Source organism: Myotis lucifugus, unplaced genomic scaffold, assembly GCF_000147115.1.
Source record: "Myotis lucifugus unplaced genomic scaffold, Myoluc2.0 scaffold_1, whole genome shotgun sequence".
Classification (NCBI taxonomy): domain Eukaryota; kingdom Metazoa; phylum Chordata; class Mammalia; order Chiroptera; family Vespertilionidae; genus Myotis; species Myotis lucifugus.
In genome coordinates, this window is record NW_005871049.1 from 19,815,458 (window position 1) to 19,836,744 (window position 21,287).

General features: G+C 40.0%; 1 protein-coding gene across 12 annotated transcripts in view; it reads left to right on the top strand.

The window, feature by feature from the left end:
• FAM160A1 (family with sequence similarity 160 member A1) overlaps window positions 1-21,287 on the top strand; it is a 195,330-nt gene that overhangs the window by 101,691 nt on the left and 72,352 nt on the right. For 9 of the 12 annotated variants that reach the window (XM_014455848.2, XM_014455851.2, XM_006081777.3 and 6 more), the window contains one exon: window positions 13,281-13,512. The exons of 1 other annotated variant lie outside the window; for it this stretch is intronic. In XM_014455848.2, coding sequence (XP_014311334.1) covers window positions 13,408-13,512 — 105 coding nt within the window. In that variant the 5' untranslated portion in view covers window positions 13,281-13,407. Of the gene's footprint in view, window positions 1-4,847; window positions 4,967-13,280; window positions 13,513-21,287 lie in introns of those variants that run through there. 2 more of the 12 variants (XM_014455883.2, XM_023755066.1) reach the window with 2 other exon arrangements.

The following is a 21,287-nucleotide window of genomic DNA, read 5'->3' on the forward strand; positions in this document are numbered from 1 at the left end:
GGGGATCTGCTCAGTGCTTGTTTGATTCCCCAGAGGCACTAGCTCTTTGATCTCCTGCTAGAGTAGCTCCTCTGATCTTTCACTCTGTAAGGTGTTTGTGTCTCTGCATGATGGATGTTTCACTGACCCAAGTAAATGAAAGAAAATTTTCTCCCGCCTTTAAATGTGTTGCTTTCCTTGTTCTTTCAAAAAACACACTTTTCTTGGGTAAAAACATTTTAGAGGCATTTGGCATCAAATCAACAGAACTGTGGCCTTTAATGGAATTGGAAGCACCGTGCAGTGGTTTGATTGGGAACAATCCATTTTGTTTCTTTCTTCTTGACTCTACTCCCCTCACACAGTAATGAAACAGCTCTCCTCCTCCTCTTACTTTTTTAAACAAGAGTATCTGATTTCATTAAATTTCCTGCTTTGGCTTTTATTGTCACTTTCCTTTTTCCCTTGAAGGGGAGGGAAAACTCTCAACTGTGTACTGAGTAAATTCAATTATGAGGAAAATAGTCTACAGAGTTAAGGTGAACTGAGGTTTTGGAACATAATCCAAGCATTGCCATGATGTTGTAGATAGTCTAATCCATGATTCAGAAACATATTAGTCATTTTGATATACTGTTGATTTGACTAATTACCCTGAAGGCTGGCTGGCAGACTGAATTGCTCTAGTCAACTAGTAATTTTGATCAAATCAATGAGTAATTATAGTTTTGTGCAGGCAACAAATATAGAATACTGATTATGTTAGACTAAAGGAGATGTTATTGTGATAGAATCATGTAAAATGTTTAATTGCAGCATTATAGCAGTACTTTACCTTTTTCTTACTTTAAGAATTAAATTCTTAGAACACTGTAAAAAAAAGGCTGTGGCAACTTTTTGGAGGGAATAATTTTATTCTTGCAATAAACAATATGTAAGCAAGTCAAAGATTCTCTGATGTTACAGTAAATACTTACATTTTAAATGTACTTTAATTATAATAAATATACCTTTGGACGCCCTCAGAACTAATATACTTAGATTTAAAGCTAAAAATTCTCTGTAGATTTCTTACAGAAAGAACCTTGAAATGAGCAATTTGTGTGGCAGAGCCGGAGTTATCACTACTATTTTCCCTACCAGTTTAATAAATGAAAACTAATAACACCGTGATCAGGTCTACCTGAAACCCAAATATTTATATTTATTTGGTTCTCATTCTATCATCATTCTTTTTCTCACTTTTGAGAAATCTTTCTCCAGGGTATGATGTTTATTACTGAATTTCTAATTAACAGTGTTTGTATGCTATATTTGTGGGTGTAAATTTAAAGTATTTTAGAAACAGAGGCATGTTTACCTAATGGAAAATCTGTCTTTAATTTTACTTGAGTTGTCTCCTGGATGGCTTACCTATATTAGATTCCTTTTCTATGAAAGCAGGAAATATGATTTACTGAGGACGTAGTGCAGATTTGCTGTGTATTTAGTTACTGTTTGTGAAGCTCCCTTAGGATAGTTATTCTGAAGAAAGCTCCAGGGTTGTGTAGCAGCTTCATCCACTATTTCTGTCCTTGACACTCCACAGAAAAGAAATCAGAAAGAGAAAGAGAGAACAGTAATTTTCAGGGGTTCAGATACATTTGGGTTTACTCTTGGGGAATTGGAGATGTATTCCTGCTCTTTCCTTGCTTGGTCCCAGTTTCTACCTGCCTCTCACAGTGTGAGCATCTCACCACGATGAAAGCAATTCTTGCCTTGGAAGATACACAGTATTTTTTTGTACACCTGACCCCCAAATGCTCAACTACTTCTTTAGATACTCAACTACTTCTCCAATTTAATGAGGAAAAATATGTTGATTTCCAACAAGTGCCTTGCTAAGGGGTGTTCAGGCCTTAAGCACTGACATTGGAACCTAATCTCCACATAAATTGCGTATTCATTCCAGTAGTATTGAGTCAGATCGTCAATTTTTTGGCAATCCCACAGGGCATAGAAGTATTATGCATATATATGTCAACACACAAAATTATTCTTGCCAAAAAAGGAACTAGCCAAATTCTGCTTTTGCTTCCATACCCTCTTTATAACTCCTTTGATTTTAGAAGTTAATTAGCTCTAAAGTGCAGGCTACTTCTGAGGGAAACATAGAAACCCTTGTCTCCTCTTCTTGTTCATTGTTTTCTACCTGAAGCACCAACTCTGGGGAGAAATAGTGTCAAATGCAAAAGTATTTGAAGCAAAACTTAATTTAAAACACTGTCTTTGATGTTTCTTTTTTGGCTTTTGCTTTCTCTTTCTTTACCCTCTGTACAAAAGACATTGAGACACATGTGTTAATTTAGCAGAGAAAATTTTTAATTAAAGAAATCTAGATGGCCCGAAACCATTCAAGTCTGTGCCAGTCACTCCAGAGGCAAGTGGAGATGAATTGAAGCAGAATATGGGAGAGTCGTGATTACCCAGTTGCTTCTGGAGGCTTATGGATAAATGAATGCCTTCCTCCCCATGAGGACAGCCTCTCTGCAGGTCTGCTTAGGGGCTGGCAGCCATCCAGTCAATAAGCCATCCTTGCTGTGACAGAGGAACTGCTTAATATAAGTCATGTCAGCTTTTAGTTTTATTTCTTGGAAAGGCATTACAGTCAGCCTAAATTCTGGACCCACAGGCAGAAATTAGAGCCTTCGCTACCCTTTGTTAATTGCAAATCACATATGGCTTTTCTATTGTAGAGTCTCTGAAAAGGCAACAACTAATGATTAGTATTTACATCTGGTGCAGAGCTAGACTTGCATGTGTGCATGCATGGGTGTGCATCTCCGTGCAGAAGGGGGCTGGGAGAGAGAGAGTGAATGCACCTCCCATTGAAGTAAAGCGCTGCTCCATCCAGGGTAACCAGTCTCACCAAGTTCTGTTTCAGAATTCCACAGAATCTTACCTGTGGCAAAATTCAGGCTTCAGAGCAGTGAGAGCTGCTGTTAATGAAAGCAATATATATTTTTAAAATTTATCTTTATTGTTGAAAGTATGACAGGTGTCTGATTTTTTGTTGTTGTTTTTCCCCCCATTGACCTCCTCCTCCCTGCATCCGCCCCTCCCAAGCCTTTGCCACACTATTGTTTGTGTCCATGGGCCATGCATATATGCACATAAGTTCCCCAGTTAATCTCTCGCCCCTACCCCCACCTTCCCTCTGAAATTCATCAGTCTGTTCATGGTTCTATGTCTCTGGATCTATTCTGTTCATCAGTTTATTATGTTCATTAGATTCCACATATGAGTGAGATCATGTGATACTTGTCGTTCTCTGACTGGCTTATTTTACTTAGCATAATACTCTCCAGTTCCATCCATGCTATTGCACATGGTAAGAGTTCCTTCATTACCACTGCATAGTATTCAATTGTGTCAATATACCACAGTTTTTTAATCCACTCATCTGCTGATGGGCACTTGGGCTGTTTCCAGATCTTAGCTATTGTAAATTGTGCTGCTATGAACATAGGGGGTGCATATATTCTTTCTGATTGGCATTTCAGGTTTCTTAGGATATATTTCTAGAAGTGGGGTCACTGGGGCAAATGGCAGTTCCATTTTTAGTTTTTTTGAGGAAAAACTAAACACTGTTTTCCACAGTGGCTGCACCAGTCTGCATTCCCACCAGCAGTGTACTAGAGTTTCTTTTTCTCCACATCTTTGAATGAAAGCAATATTTTGAAACAAAGCTCAAGAAACACATAATGAACTTTGATTTTTCAGGGTGAATGTTAGTTTGAAAGAATAGGCTTTGTACAAATAGAAAAAAATCCTATTAAAAAAAGCCAAATAATAAAAAAAAGTTGTAGTGAGTAGTGGTGAAACTAACTACTCAAGTATAACTACAGTTAATTGCAATGCCGGCCGCTTTTTTGGATATAAGAAATCTTCACAGCAAGCTATGTTTACTTTGATTTTGTTTTTTTGGAGATGTCCTTAAAAATTATTGAGATCCTCGAGGTCCCCTTTCCAGAAAGGGTCCTGGGGAACTCTGGGTTCCTCAACTACATTTGGAGAACCACTGAGCTAGACAAAGGTATTGTAATAAAAACAATGTGGTACTGGCACAAAACAAACACACAGACCAATGGAACAGAATAGAGAGCCCAGAAATAAACCCACGGCTATATGGTCAATTAATCTACAACAAAAGAGGCAGGAATATAAATGGGAAAAGATAGTCTCTTCAGTAAATGGTGTTGGGAAAACTGACAGACACATACAAAAAAATGAAACCAGATTGTACTTTCTTACACCATATACAAAAATAAACTTGAAATGAATTAAACACTTACCAGTAGCCCTGGGTGGTGTGGCTTGCTTGAGCATCATGCCATGCACCACAAGGTTGCTGGTTTGATTCCTGGTCAGGGCACATGCCCAGGCTGTGGGCTTGATCCCCAGTAGCGGGTGTGCAGGTGGCAGCTGATCAGTGTTCTGCTCTCATATCAATGTTTCTCTCCCTCTCCCTTTTCCTCTTTCTAAAAATCAATTAAAAAATCTTTTAAAAAACAGATTAAACACTTAAATGTAAGACCAGAAACCATAAAACTCCTAGAAGAAAACATAGGCAGTAAACTCTTTAACATTGGTCTTAGAAATAACTTCTTGCCTTTGTCTCCCCAGGCAAGGGCAACAAAAGCAAAAATAAGCAAATGGAATTAAATCAAACTAAAAAGCTTTTGTACAGCAAAGGAAACCATCAATAAAATGAAAAGGCAACCAACTGAATGGGAGAAGATATTTGCAAATGATACATTCAATAAGGGGTTAATATACAAGATATATAAAGAACTCATACAACTCAACATCAAAACAAACAAACAGTCGGATTTAAAAATGGGCAGAGGACCTGAATAGACTGAAAAATATTTTGGCAGAACATTGACTTTCCTAATTCCTAGAGCTAACCTCATAAGCTGAAGGTAAACTGCATAAATTTAACCCAGTAAGTATTATTGCACAATAATATTAAAATAAGCATTACAGATATGGTCCTAATGATAAAAGACATCATTCTACTTGGAGAGGTGCTAGTGGTTAAGAGACTGCCTCTGAGTCAGACCTCAGGATATCTGTGTGACCTTGATTAGACCAATTCCTCTACCCTTCTGTGCCTCAGTTTCCTTATCTGTGCCTAAGGGTAATAATAGTTTACAGATTTAAAGAGTTAACAGTGTAATGTATTTAGAATAGTACCTGGCACAGAGAAGTACACAGTAAGTGTCAACTCTTACTAGTACTATTATTCCATATGCCATTTTGTAAGGGGAACGTGTATTTGTAGGGTAAATGCACAGAAGTGGTTTTGATGATCACATTTAATTTTGTGGGTAGAGCACCAGTTTGTGCACTCACCTGAGGTCCCTGAGATGCACCCATGGCTACTTCGCTCAGTCATCTCTGGATATGGGTGAGTCTGGACCTTGATCGCGTATTGAGGCCCATGCAGTGTTGCTCAAGAGGGAGAGATTTCAAGTTAAAACTTTCTTCCCCCCTGAAAATTTTCAGTGCTTTTAGAAGGTCTTGCTTTTTATTTTTCTCCATATGGTGTCTTCTCTTGATGATAAACTGATCCTGATAATAATATATATGTGAGTAGTAAAAACTTGAAACCAGTAGGTTTTTATCACATACTTCTAGAATCTTTTACTATTCATGGATGAGAAAACGTAGTTGTTTAAATCATAGTACCATTTGTGAGAGGGATTATCATATTTATATGTCAGGAAGCCTTATATTATTTTTATGTTTATAAAAATTAAATGTGAAATCAGAACTTCATAGTCATAGGTTACCACATCAATGCCCTACCCGAAGGCAGGCTGCCTTTATCAGTTAGCTCAAGCACCAGTGGTTCACGCCCTTTCTGTCATGTTTATGGTACCCAGTAGTCATCTGGCTCTTCGTGGCTTGTTTCATGGACTGGTCAAGGAAGGTGCCATGTCCTAATCGGCATGGGATCATGTTGGAGGAGACCAGGAGTTTGCTGACTTTTGAGCCTGTTACTAAGTTATAATAAATGCTGATCATTTTTTACCTCTGACAAGTCGCCTTGCAGTGCTCTGGGTGGGAGTGGAAGTGCTTAGCCAGCCGTGAAATTTGTAAGGCTCCGAGGCCTGAACTGATTATTATTCAAGAGCATGATTACTCCCAGGCTGGAGCAGCCCGCAAGCTGCTGAGACATACTTTCTCTTATCACCGAAGTCCCAGAAGTCCCACCACTGTCTCTGCAGTGACACCTTCAGAATTGGAGCTGGCCATTTGCCTCTGCTCTTGTGGTTTTACCGTGAACACATCTTTAAAGTGGCTTTTAAACTTTCTTGAAGGGAGGAGCAGTTTATGAGCCCTTTTTAGAGTTGACTAAAAACTGTAGCTACCTCTCTTTAGAAAAATATGCCCAGCAATTGATGAGACTCATGGGATATATGGAGAATTTTATTGTTACTTAACTCATTGCACTTAGTAAGTCTTATGCCATGCCTAGATGAAGGACATTTCCAAAAAGGCGGTTTCTTGTGTGGTTTTTTCAAAAGGTAATCCTCACATCCTCTTGATTTCTCTGCAGATTACATGTCTGAAAAATTTCATATGAAGACATTTGAAGGACTGCCGTTAGGAAACTAATCCTCATGGGTACAGGTGTAAAGACAGGCGTTAGACTGAACAGCATAACTTCCCAAAGGCCCCTCCCTTTCCAGAGAAAATGACCAAGACATGTTGGGCATACTAGTAAAATTATATTGATTGATTGGGTTGTTGGGGAGACTTCCTTTAAGAATGATCCAGCTTTCATGTTTCAACAAATCTCTCCGTGTGAATAAGAAACTTTTCTGTTTAGTCACTCATGAGCTGATGTCTCAACACTTGCTGTAATTTTCAAAAGCTATAATTTTTACATTCCAAATCTTTGCCAACAGGGGTTTAATTTCTTAAATAGCATTAAAAATTAAGTCCCCAAACAAATTTCAGGTATGAATTTGAATGTTAATTTGAATTTTCCTTTTCTACTTATTCTGTTTATCAGTCAGTTGCCTGGCACTTGGGTATGACCTAGTTGGCAGCCTGTTGTAGTGAAATGAAGATGTGAAACATGGTGGCATTATTTATTTCAGGGCATTAACAGTTTTCCTCAGTCTTGTTACTCATTTGAAGTATGCCTTTATCAAAGCCTGAGACTGCTTTGAATATATGTATTGAGAGAATTTTCTTCGTGCACTTGAAATTCATGAGAATTTTTCTGTGAATGAACTGGTGACCTACAACTTGGCACAAAACAAGGTACTGCTTTACTGAAATGATGGACAGTGAACCTGAAAGAGCCAGAGTCAAACTCTATGATGCCTTGTCTAAGTGTTTGGTTGGAGCATCATCCTGTACACCAAAAGGTTGTGGGTTCGATTCCTGGTCAGGGCACATACCTAGGTTGAAGGTTCCATCCCTGGTTGGGGCATATGCAGGAGGCAGCCGATTGATGTTTCTCTCTTTCTCTCTCTCTCTCTCAATTCAATAAACACTAGAGGCCCGGTGCACGGAATTTGTGCACTTGTGGGTGGGGAGTCCCTCAGCCAAGACTGCACCTTCTTGCAGTCTGGGAGCCCTCAGGGGATGTCCCTGTAGGGAGTGGGCCTAAGCCATCAGTCAGACATCCTTAGTGCTGCTGTGGAGGCGGGCGAGGCTCCCATCACCACTGCTGCGCTAGCCAGACATGAGCCCGGCTTCTGGCTGAGCAGCGCTCCCCCTGTGGGAGCACAATGATCACCAGGGGGGACAGCTCCTGCATTGAGCATCTGCCCCCTGGTGGTCAATGTGTGTTGTAGCGACTGGTCATTACGCTATTCGGTCAATTTGCATATTAGCCTTTTATTATATAGGATATCCTCAGGGGAGGATTAAATAAAATGCTCTATGACAGGTTGAGGGTCCAGGGGAGTCAGTGCTATTAGATCTTGCCTTTATTTTCCACAGCCCAGCATGCTATGTGATATGACAGAGAGAAAAGGAAACGGGGCCAGAGGATTAGAGCAGAGGGAGGATTTAGTCTTAATAGGATTTTATTAGGCTCTAAGTCGAGGTTGTGTGAGGTAGTTTGACCTGAAATGAATTCCCCTCGCTGCTCTTAGTTATAAGTGAGGGCACAAGATTCCCCTCTTTCAGGTGTTCCCAATATTGGAAGAGTCTTCACTCTTAGATACAATTTCATGTGATAAGCACTTTTACAGTAATAGACTTTTTATGTGTTTAGTAGCAGCCAGTTCAGGGCATTCCAAAGTGCATTCTAAAACAATGAGGTTTTATACTGGCGGTTGCTCAAGAAACCAACCAACCAACCAACCACAAATGTGGTTTGTTTGTTTATATATTTGAGATGGTTGATTCCTGTGCTTTGGGTTCCTTAAGTGAAATATGCTTCAATTGAAAAAAGCATACAGATGGAATCCCATTTATTGTCCTTCTTTAAGATTACCTCTTCCCAGTTAGTATCACAGTTGTAATAAAATACACAAAATAATGACTTCTGAGCTGGGAGAGACCTAGCTACTCACCTAAGAGAGGTTGCAATCCAAGAGCCCTATTTTTTATTTAGGGTGTCACAGCTGATTAGAACTGGAACCAGAGTCTTGGGGCTTGTTCTCCTGGTTCAGAGCTCAAGACTCCAAGTGGAGACTTTAAGGTTTTTGACTTCCATGCTTGGACAACCGAGCTAAAAACTCTTACCCTTTACCCTTTGTTCCCTACGTTAAATCCGCCCAAACTCTCCATCCATTTCTATAAACCAGTCAGAGAAATGTCAGGTGGGTAGAAGAAGGAAAGGTGGGAAGGGAACCTGCAATGTCTTCCCACCAAGGTCAGGCTATTAATTCTGAATTGGTAACAAGAAATGACTCTTTGCTTCTCTTTTGTCTCTAGGCCTCACCCTACCTGTGTTCTTCACCGTTCTTCTCCTCTTGCTCCATCAAATCCTTTCTCTCTTTAAAAAATCTTCAAATTCTCCCTGTTCATTAGTTCCTTCCCATTAGACCTGCAAATATGATCACTTTTTCCTTAATAAAAATGTTCTCTTGGTTCTTCTCCCAATAAGGTAGCTATCTATTTCTTTCCCTTAAGGAATTTTTAAAAATTTGTTTTAAAGGATATTATATTGAAACAGATAAAATAATTGAAGGAAGATATGAGATAATATAGTATTATATGCCAAAATGTTTACATTGTAAGTTCAGTCTGTAGTGAAAGAGAGATATATTAACATATAGTCATTCAGGGATTGTATTTCAAGAAAAAATGTAATTCTGACACATTTATAGCTCTCCTAAGTATTGTAGATTTTGAAAGAGTCTGAAATTAGATATCTGTTTATTTGGAAATGAGGTTGAAGGAATTTTTACATTGGAAGGAGGTGTGATCTAGATGACTAGAATCTAAGCTTTTATGACCATATGGAGTCTTTTATAATTCTGTGATGTGGAAGCATATGCTTACACTTTTTTTCATAGTCAAATAAAACATATCATATACTTTCCAAAAAGGGCCAATAAAAATCATATAATTTTATGTCAGTTATCTCTGTCTCCAACAAAAATTTAATAGAGTTTTCTTTCCTTATTGATGGAAAATATTTTTACATATAATATTGAGATGAATATATTGACTATCAGTAATATCTTTGGAAATAATATATTCAGTTCTGTCTTTTCACTATAGAATGTGTGCTGATACATGAGGCTGTCATATATATAATATCATGATAGCTCCTCTACCCACCCCACCCACATGCCAGAAAATTCAACAACCACACCACAAAACCACAAGTAACCCTTGTTGAAAAAAGAGCCCTTTAGGTATTTTTGTGTGTGTGTGTGTTGGTGGTTTATTTGAAGAAAGAAAAAGAAATTACTCGTTAGGGTCTGGATGGTTTATAGAGCTCTCTCTTTGGCATGAAATTCAAATTCATGTGCATGTGTGTATTTATGGGAAGAACGGGCTGTGTGCCAAGAGCGGCCAGCATTCCAGCTTCAGACGCCTTAGGCTGGAGAGGGAACAGGGCGAGCAAGGGGGAAATGTCCAGTTAAGCCAGGCTTGTCACACGGCACACATTCCAGCGACTGCAGCCTCTTTTACCAACTCACAGCTTTTTGCTTAGTTTTGTCCTTCTCTGTCCTTCTCTTGGGACTTTCAGTTGTGATCTGAGAATTAATTAAACAGCTTGGAATTGAAAAATGCAAAAAAGGAAAAGAGTATAAAGCCCGATAACAGGCAAAGGCAGAATTATCTTGGAAATCTTGGTGCTGGAGGAAATATATCCTTATACCAGTACATCTCTCATAAATATGGTGCTGTCTCTTCCTTTCGGGCTTAGGTTGCCCTGGGGACATGCCTGTGATGTAATAGTCTAACATGGGAAGGAGAGAGAAAGAGTAGAAATATTCAGCCCTTTGGTCTCTGGTTAGTATTTTCATTTGTAGGATCTTCTGGCATGGTGTTTTGCTATCAAATATGGATTGCTTGCCCTAGCCGGTTTGGCTCACTTGGATAGAGCGTCGGCCTGGGGACTGAAGAGTCCCAGGTTCGATTCCGGTCAAGGGCATGTACCTTGGTTGCAGGCACATCCCCAGTAGGGGGTGTGCAGGAGGCAGCTGATCGATGCTTCTCTCTAATCGATGTTTCTAGCTCTCTATCCCTCTCTCTTCCTCTCTGTAAAAAATCAATAAAATATATTTTTTAAAAAATATGGGTTGCTTGACTTGCCCGACACACCTTTCTCCACGAAGTTTTCTCAAAGTTGTGGTTTCTGGGCTCATGACACGTTTAGATTCTTCAGGCATTTGCCTCAGAAGTATGATCAGATAAGTACCAATCAAGTGAGATGCCCTTTTCCCAGAGAAGAGCCGGGTTCCTTAAGGCAATAGGGCCGGGATTCTAGCCAGCAGGAAGGAGAAGATGGTTTTCTAGAAAGATCACCGGACTGGGAATTGAGAAACTTACATTCTATTGCCATCAAAACTAACTTGTAAATTTGTGACCTCAGCTAAGATAGTTATTTTGTCTGTAATGCAGTCTCACTCTCTGAAAGGTTGCATGTAAAGTCCCTTTGAAAACCAACTGAAAGGATCTTAGAGAGCATGTGACTGATTTCGAGTTGGAGGTGGTTGGCACGGTATATGTTTCCCTCAAAGCTTTGAAGAAGAATCTGAGAATCCTGGAGCTGGAACGTCAAGGAGTCTTCTACTTATCCAGCCTCTGGGATAAACCAAAATATCCCGATTTTCCTTATTATGATAATCACATCATCTGAATAACAGACCTGGATGTTTTTCACAGCAATATTACGTTTAGGACAATGAGGAAGTTGAGTCAGAACTTGCTCTATCTCTCCTCACTTGGAGCAAAGCTGCATGCTGAAATGTTATTTGTACGAGCTAGCCTGGTAGTCAAAATGAGGGGGAGAGGCTGACAGTGGGGTCACAGGGAGTGATGGGGACCATGGGGATCATGGGGGCTGTGGGGACTGGGAGCGCATACCCTGCATGCTTGGGGTGGCCACTCTTAGTTTTTAAAACACCAAGAAAAAACATGCCTCTCAGGGGCAAAGGGCTGTGGTTGGCAGTGAACAGTGTCTTATTGAAAACAACAATTTTGTATTCTTAGCAACTGTACAATAGGGAATTCACCAATTTAAATGATAAAATTTAGTCATAGAAGACACACACAGCTGTTTTTTTCCTGGGGAACATTCTGTGTGCAGTGCTCCTAACAGGCCTTCCTCTTTGTGTACACTTTAGTCTTCTCTCATTCTCCTTAAATATGTTTCTTTCTTCAGAATTATTAATTCTTGTAAGTTTTCTGTCGTATGTCCTAATATTTTTTTTAAAAGATCCTTTAATGATGAAGGGTTAGCCTCCCACCCCCAGCAGAAGCACTTGTTTTGAATATACCTTAACTGTTTTCCAGTGTTTAATTCCACTCCTCACAAAGAACACAAAGGTCTAATCCGAATCATCACCTGAAGCCTTCTTTCTTACGGTTCGTTGTTTGTAGGAGGAACAGTTGATTAGTGTTCTCCTGGTATTACCTTTCATATCCATCAGTTGAAAATAGCTGTTTTTGCACTACTCGTTTTGGCACTACGAGCCTGGAAATTATATCATGGGTTTTGTTTTCCAGTTCTCTGATAATTACAGTGTAATTACCTTTCTCTGATCTCTCTCCAATCTGTACACTAAAAAAAATAATATTTTGAATGGTACCCAGTCCTTTTATGGGCTGTTCAAACTGGTGAGATAACACCACTGTGTTAGTTCTTTGTCAGAGAGTAAGCGCCACACAACTGGATCAGACCCACTGTTCGCTGTGTGACCTCAGTATCTATTTCCTCCCTACGGGGAGTCGGTTGCAGTCAGACTTTCTTCATATTTTATCCACACAATTCACTTCTCATTTGTAAGTGTGCCCTATCTTGTTTTTGATGGATCATTTCTCTCTGATTTGTCAAGGTTACTTGGAATTCTATTATTTTTCAGAAAATCTAGAAAACTTCACTTAGTTTGTGGCCACAAATGACCGAGAATGCTTTCAGTTGCATTACTTAAAAAAAAAAATCTATATCCTAAAAGGCCTGTGGTTGTGATGCCGTAACGGCAGAACCATCACCAGGAGGTGCATGGAGCACCTCTCATGGGCCAGGCTGGCAGGGGGTGGGGGGTGGGAGGAGGTCGGGCTGATAGGGCTGGTGCAGCAGAGGTGGGGCCCGTGGCTCCCACAGGGCAAGTCTGGGGTCCCGCTGGCGCGGTGGGGCTGGGTCTCACGCAATTTCGCACACTGGAACTCTAGTCAATAATATTAGACCCAGGAGTTTGGGTGCTGTTTCATAACTACCCAAGTTTCATTAAGCCACTTATTTCTGTCACTATTAGCTAATGGTTTCCCTGCTTCTGGGTGTTTTTAAACTCCACAGACATTGGCATCATAGTGTCTTGCTTGATGATAGCAACTAGATTTGAGTGATTTAGCATTGTAATCGAGGGGGTTGGTTGGCAGTAGTGGAGAGAATAAACCTAATAATTGCTTAATTTATGCATGTAGCTTTGGGAGACTCATTATATTTTGAGTAGCAAGGTGAGAGAAAAAAGGGAAGCCTTTAGATTGAGTAGAAATGTCTATTTCATAGATGTTTTGTTCTGTGTTGGGCTTTGATTTAAATATAGTAGTCAGTGTCCTATTCAATATACGAACATAATGAGATGCATTTTTTGTTGTCATTACAGGTTTTGGAAGGTGACAATGAAATGTGAAGAAGTTACATTTCTAATGTGATACTTGAAAGTTAGTGACTGCTTGCGAAATTTTGATGAAAATTAAATATGACTTAGAAGCATTGCTTTATGAAGGTTTATGATGTCATCGGTTGCGACTGAACACAAACTCCAGCAGGCTGTGAGCCTGCAGGGAGTTGACCCAGAAACATGCATGATTGTATTTAAAAACCACTGGGCGCAGGTAAAGTATGAGTTCCACCTTCTCTGCTGGTCTAGAGGCCTCCTTCACCCTGACCCAGGGTTTCCTACCTGTGACAGGGTTTCCTTCCAGAAACAGGGAGGAAGGCCCCTTCAGAAAGGCGGGAAAGCAGCTTTCTCTTCTAGCTTTCCTAGACTAGGTATCAGGTTAAAAACCATGGTTTTCAACACACAACCAATTAGGGCACATGCATGTTCCCCAGCAGTTGGCCTTCAAGTGAATCTGACCTCACTTTCAGTATACTTGACCATGTCTACATCCTGTCTCTTCCCCTCCTCCCTGCTGATTTCCACCCAGACCTTAGACTCTGACATGACAAAGCACACATTTATTAGATGTTTACCAAGTGTTGTGCTGATTACTTCAAATGCCTTATATCATGTAATCTTTTCCACAAACCCATAAGGCAGTTAGCATTAGCTTCCTCATTGAGGGAATGGAAAATTGTAGAGGTTAAGTAACTTGCTTGAGGTTATATAACTAGTGGGTTTTCAAGTAAGTACTTAGATTTTGGTCCCTTGACCTCTGTATTCTACCCTTTTTGGGCTGGTGGTCTGGTGTAATTTAAGGGAAGACAGTGCCAGGTGTTATCTGAATTCATTACAAAGCCAATTATAAAAGTTTTTTTATTATTATTCATTTTGACTTCTCTGTGACTCTTCTCTGATCTGTTTTCATGGATAATTAAGGGTTGAATGTTCCAGCTCACCCTTTTCTCAGGGAGTTTACAAGTAGTAAAATAAATAAAATTGGCATTCTTTACTACTTGTCCAACATTACACTCCCAGGTGAGCTGGTAAGTGGCTATTTATGTGACAGTTTTTTAATGACTACCCAGTTCCTTCCTGTGTCCGGAAACAGCACATGGGTTAAAGCACTGAGCCTGTAAATCACAGCAATTATGGGGGATACAGTTTAGATCAAAAACAAAATTAATTCTGCTTCTGGGTCATTTGCACTTTGTAGCTTCTTGTCGCTATCCAGTCCAAAGCTTCCAAAATTTCTTATGCATTTCTCATTCTCTGACTTTTCACCATTTGAATCTTAATGGGTTTTCTCTGGATGTTAAGGGCACAGCTGCTTTAGCAAAGGGAAGAAAATAATTCAGGAGTTTTCCAGGTAATAGAATAATACCTTTGGCTTTGTACTTTTGTAAGAGTCTTAAAGTGCTAGCTTCAAAGTGGGGTGGTGAACCCAAACGGAAGTGCCCAATAGGCTATTGCGTGTGGGAAGAATATTTTAGAAGGTATATTCCCATCTTTATCTTTTAAAATTTCCTATTTTGTGTTTATAATGTACATAATATATTCATAAATTAGTATGTATATGTTTATTAATTTAATTATTTGTCCTTATATGTTTTTTAACTTGTAAGATTGCACAGTCAGATGCTCCCTATTGAGAACATTTTCAACCTCGGTCATTTCATTTGGCAGAGGAAGCCTTATCCTTCTAATGTGCAGTCTTTGCCCTGGGCCCCATTTTGCTTATTTGTTTGTGTATAATACCTTTGCTTGTAATCACTCCTGCTGGGGTATCTGTGATGTGATCCATTTAGCATTCTGTACCCCTCTTCAAAGACATTATATATCATCAACCTCTTGATTTTATGTAGATGGATCATTTGCCCTTTCAGATAGTGTCCTGGGCAAGTTTTCTCCAAAGCTGTGGGAGTGCTGTGAGAATGTCTTAATTCAGGAAGGTGTGAAAATGCTTTTCCATTGGTGAAGGAGGAAATCCTGGTTCCAGAATCGTATTATTCATGTCATGTCCAATATGAATGACTTCAGCATTGGCAGATATTTCCGGTTATCTGAAGCATAGCCCCCTCCGTTTAGTACAGAAAAACACCAAGCTGAGGGTAAGTAAGGATAACTTTGTCAGAGAGAATGGTGTTTAGTTAGTAAACACTCCTTTTGTAAAGTGGGGACACTCTTGGTCTCGTTGTTAACTTTGGTCAAGTTTCTTACCTCTTTAGTCTTGACTTTTCCTTTGTAACCAATCTGGAAAACATCCTCAGCTTCTGTGTACTTTCAAAGGCTCTGGAGGGCTTTCCTGTTACCTTTATCAATAAAAATGCTGGTTGCAGAAATTCACATGGATGTCAACGTGACTATTGCTGGCTGGGGATTTGCTGAGTCCACACTTCAGTGTACTACTGCAGGCACCATGGGGGACACAGGAATGGATGAGCCTTGGTCTGGGCTTTAAAAAATGTAGAAGTTAATTTGGATGCCAATGTGACATACATTGTTATAAAATGAATAATAATGATTACAGAGATTAAGTCAAGGGAAAGGACTACTATGGATGGGAAAGGCCTGGGAAATGCAGGCAGTGAGATTTTGCTAGCATGACTGAGGGAAAAGAAGGTCTTGATGTCCGAAAGGTCAAGGACACTGTAGAGAAGGGATATTGGAAACAAATGCTCAGCTTTGACTTTTTCTGATGGTAGAAAGGAGTGAGGAAGTCGGGGCAAGGAAGAGGTGTGGGACTAAGTGTGAGGTAAGGAATGAGACCTCCAGTTGATAGGAACAAATGCTATTTATTTATTGTTTTGGAGTTGCATATGTGAGTTGTTCAGGCTGGGGGTGGATGAAGAGCAATTGCAGAGGATTGGGAAATGAGCTAAAATCTGACATAAACTCCTCTGACTCCTGGGGCTGTAGCCCCTGGGTTTCCCCAAGGCAACCCGGAAGGCCGGTAAGAAATGTGGCAGAGACAGAGCTGAGTGATAAGGTTTTATTTAGTAAAGTGTTCCATTAGCTGGCAAGTGCAGCACCTTTTTATCCAGGGTGTTTCTGTTTGTTAGTGTGCAGATTCAGCATACTTAACATTGGATGAGTTCTATTCTACTGCTTACTAATAGCTTCTTTTCCAGACCTTGAGTTTAAAAGCACACTTTGGGGGGTAGGGGGAGGGTCTGCTTGCCCACCTACAACTTGCAGTGTGTCAGGGACAGCTAGTTATGTAACCAACCACCATCCAAGGCAGCCTGTGATTCAGGGGGGGTTTCCAGGGGAGAGTCCTTGAGTGGCCCAGCATTTCCAAACTGTTCCCTGGGTCTAGGGATCTCACGACATCCCAGGTTTGTTCCATAGTGGCCATTCAGGAATAGTTGTATTCCTAACAGCGACCCTGGAGAATCCAGGCTGTAGGGAGTAGTCTCTGGCCAGTACTTCCTCTCACCTGAGATGCCATCTTGCATCGTAAGTTGCCAGAGCAGGGAATCTAAAACCCAGATCTGTCTGGATCATTCCTTTAGTTGGAATGATCTAACTTCAGTGGCCTCCCAGCTACAGGCCGGGATGGCACATAGGGTTCATTATGTCCTGGCCGCGTTCATTCCTCATCTCTTATTGAGTTTCCAGAAATACAAAATGACTTGGAGTTCTTAGTCACTGCCCTCCTGGGCTGTGGCATTGTGCTATGTTATGCCTCTCTGCCTTAGGCACTTCCTCTTCTTTCTGCCTGGAATATCCCTCCCCTGGTTACATGCCTCTCCTGCAGGCCTCATGTGGGACATCAGTTCCTCCAGGAAACCTTCCCGCCCTTTGTGTGCTCTCACTCTGCTCCAGCAGCACCTCCAGTGTTCTCTCACGGTTAGACCAACCCCCTTTCACTAACATGACATGCACAGAGTCTTCTTCCCAACCTCGTGATCAGAGACCATTTGTTCACCTACGTCTTCAGTGCCAAGAATATGTTCGCATATTGTGGATTTCAACTTGCTGAACTGAAACACAGGAAACCAGAAAATACAACTTTTAGAAGAGAGAGGTGACTTAGAAAACAACTTTGAACATACACTACTATTCAAACACTTTATAATTTGCTACCAGTAAGATCTTTGGACTTGTATTTAATGATCAGTGATCTGGCAGAGTGTGTTGTATTGTGTTAGGTGTGTGTGTGTGTGTGTGTGTGTGTTTAATTTTTATAGTAGTCTATAAGACTAGTTTATAGTCTAGTAGACTGTTGCTTTTATCTCTTGCTTTTGCTTCTTTGCTTTTGAATGGAAGAGAGAGCAAGAAGGTAAGCACTGGTCCATCAGATAAACTATTGAACTATACTGCCATATGAATCCCCCCCCCCACACACACACTAGTTATTCTTAATGGCACAGTTGTAGTTTGTGAAGCTTCATGGCCCATAATGTACTCATTCTCTATCTCCTTTTAAGCACTGAATCAAGATTAGTTATATACTTAAAGGTGTCTGCTCTTAGAGCCAGGAGAACAGGGGTGGTAGGTTATTAAAAAAATCAGTTATGAATGCACATTTCTTTGTGATTCTAGTGAGTCAATAGCCCAAAGCATTTCCTTACCACTCTTAGTCTGCAAAAATAAGCTGTTATACAATTTTTTTAAGATAAGAAAATTTCAGAGCTAAAATAGAGTAATGCTGACTGATGAAGAAAAGCTAGTCTGTTTAGCAGCCTTTTTCTTCTAAGGAGATGGTGGGGATAGGAAACACTGTGTTATCTAGATTAGTTAATTAAGTCAAATGTCTTCCCACAATGCTGTAATGAAAAATAGGTAATATGTTTTAAGTATAGTGTCTGTGTAGAGCTCCAAGTAGCTTGGCTCTACTGAGAACGTGTAGAGCACTTGTCCGTGGATTTGAGATGTGCATTTCCACCTGTTCCCTGACACTCATTCTCTTGCTCTGCTCATCTTCATTCCTTTGGTATGTGCCTTGTCATAGAATCATGATGGAGAGAAATTAAGTAAAGTCTTCGAGAGATGAAAAGTTGGGCAGTATTAGAGAACTCTGATTAATCTTCATGTCTTAGTAACATTTAAAAGAATTGTTAACAAACATCTGACCAGTACTTCCTCTCACCTGAGATATTGGTCAACATTTAAAAAATTTGTATATTTCTTCTCAGCTTTTCAAGTAGCTCTAAATTTTGAAGTAGAAAGTACAGCAGAACAAAAGCTATGCTTCTTTAGAGCAACGGTCGCCAACCTTTCAGACCTCACGGACCACCAGTGGTCTGCGGACCACCGGTTGGCCACCGCTGGCTGCTTTAGAGAGTCAAGGCATCCCTTTGTGCTTCTGTTAGCCTCTCAAGTGGTTACACATGTTGAAATGTCAGCGACTCTCCCATGGTGTGCTTGGCGATGTCTGTTTTTTTGCTGTGGTTGAAATTACAGTGTTCTCTGGAGTATTACATAGATCACTACTCTTAAGTCCTTTCCCTAATACCTAAATTTTAAAAAAAGACATAGCTAACTTAGCATTAGTTTATGATGTTTTATTGACTGATGTCCCTACCATGTTTCTGCATTGCAGTAATTACTGGACTGTCTTTGGTCCCAAGGAGGTATGGCATGTACATGTAGCTCCTGTGTGAACCTGGTTTACACCAGATTTAAACAAGTCTCTGGAGTTCAGGACCGGAGCTGAGTTAACCAACTTGTGCAAGAATACATGTTATTATTTTATGTTATCTTAATACAAAAAGAAATGACTTAGTAAAGGTCTCCCACAGGAATAGGTGTGCAAGGAATACCCTAGACTGAAAGACCAGGTGTTAAGTCATGAACAAGGACTGGATGGAAGCTAACTTTTGTTGTATTTATTTGGTACATTAAGTGGAATTTGCTTAAGATCGCTAAATCCTGCCTTTCTTCTGTGTGATGGAAAATGTTGCTTAGTAACTTGGTTTTTTTCCATGCTGCCACTTTTAAGCACTTTTAAGCATTCCAGAGGATTTGGAAGTATGGGTTGTACTCATGTGACTTTCTTAAAATAACTAGGCTCCAACTAAAGTAGCATAAATAATCATCTATTGATTCATGCATATGTGTGTGTGTGTGTGTGCGTGTGTGTGTGTGTGTGTATACACACATATATATTATTATAGAACAATGTTAAGATGGAGTCAAAGATAATCTCCTGAGAGGGAAACATTTGTGTTTATTGTGAAGAATAATCATTTGTTATCTTGAGGTGTGATTATGTGATTTATGTAGATCTTTTGATTCTGAAAGCATTTGAATTTTCTGTTTAGAATTTGTGAATATTTGAAATCCGGGCCCATTTTCAATGACTGATGGGGCGCATCATTACAGCTAAGGATAGGAGTAGCTAATATTCCTTTATGAAAGAAATATGCTATTTGTTCATCTTATTTAGCCCCGATAATCCTAATATATAAGATTCAGTGGTTCTCAACCTTCCTAATGCCGCGACCCTTTTATACAGTTCCTCATGTTGTGGTGACCCCCAAACATAAAATTATTTTTGTTGCTACTTCGTAACTGTAATTTTTCTACTGTTATGAATCATAATGTAAATATCTGATATGCTATATGTGTTTTCAGATGGTCGCGACCCACAGGTTGAGAACCGCTAGATGATAATTTGTGTATCAGTGTTAATACTGTTGATTTTTTTTCATTTGTTTCTTTTTAGAGTTGTGATAACTTACATGTGGATCTATATATGATCTGGGCTCATAATTCGCACACATACATACCAGCTTGTATTTATTAAAGCTTGTAAATCAACACATGTCTGGCTGTGTTCAGCAAAACATTTACAGTATAATTTCTGATCTCAGCTGGTTTACCCACTTAATGACCATGGACTTTATCAGGGGTTGATTCGTTTCTTAAATGATATTTGCAGCCTAATGAAGTGAACTTGTTTAGTAAAAGAAATATTTGCCATGTGTATTTTGCTTGCTTCTGCTCTGTTCTCTACTTGGATCCCTCCAGCCCCCCAATTGAATCCCTAAGACTGAGAGTATCCATAGTTGAGAAGAAACTGGGGCTGGGAAATCTGGGGCAAGGTTGAGAGTATAAGAGAGAGAATATAATCATAGAATGGGCAAGGCCTGGGGACGCTGCTGGGGGCAGTGTGGGATCATGGATCCTAGACCTGGAAGGTCAGAGTTGATACATAGGTGAACATAGGCAGCAAGCAAAAATCGGGGACACAGGAAAATTGGAGTTTGGTGGGTACAAAGGAAAATATAAGGAAACATCCGGATCACATCAGGAACCAGTCTGCAGAAATTGAAAGAGCTATGACACCTGGGCAGCAACCTTGGAACATGAGAACTGAAGTTCTTTGGCATTTCAGTGCAAGTTGTGCTCTAGCCAAGAGCTTGTAAGGCATTCCCTGTTTGGACAGGAACCAGGCCCAGAGTGTGGGCCCCCAGAGCCCACTTATAAAAGCAGGTCATGGGTGTGTCTGCCTGGAAGGAGAAGGGAGGAGGCCTGGGAGGGTCCTGGCACCTAAGGAGAGAGGTTAAGGACTTGTGGCAGCACAGGCAGAATCAGCACTTTGCTGGGCATTGTGTACTCCATGACTCACTGGCCTCGGCTGTAACACACCCATCTTCCAGGCAGTAAACCACCCCTGGGCTGGGAATGAATAAAGGGCTCTTGATGGTTCTGCTCCATTCCAGGTGATCAACAAACCTTATATCTCCATAGGTGTTTATAGCTCTGTTCTCATGTTTCTCTGCCCATTAACCCAGAAGGCAGTGGGAGCTACACTATAAAGATGCTCTGTCTTAAAAGCTGCTAAATAGTTTGCATTTTATATAAAAATCTCAGTTCTCTTTTTTAGATTTTTCATAGAAAAAAAATTGTTTGCAAAGAAATACATTGGAATAAACAATATTCATGAGAAAAATGTAACTTATGATTATGTATATAGTTTTTGTGTGTATTGTGTACATTTAGATATGTAATATCTATATTCATGCATATAAGTATAGATACATATGCATAAATATA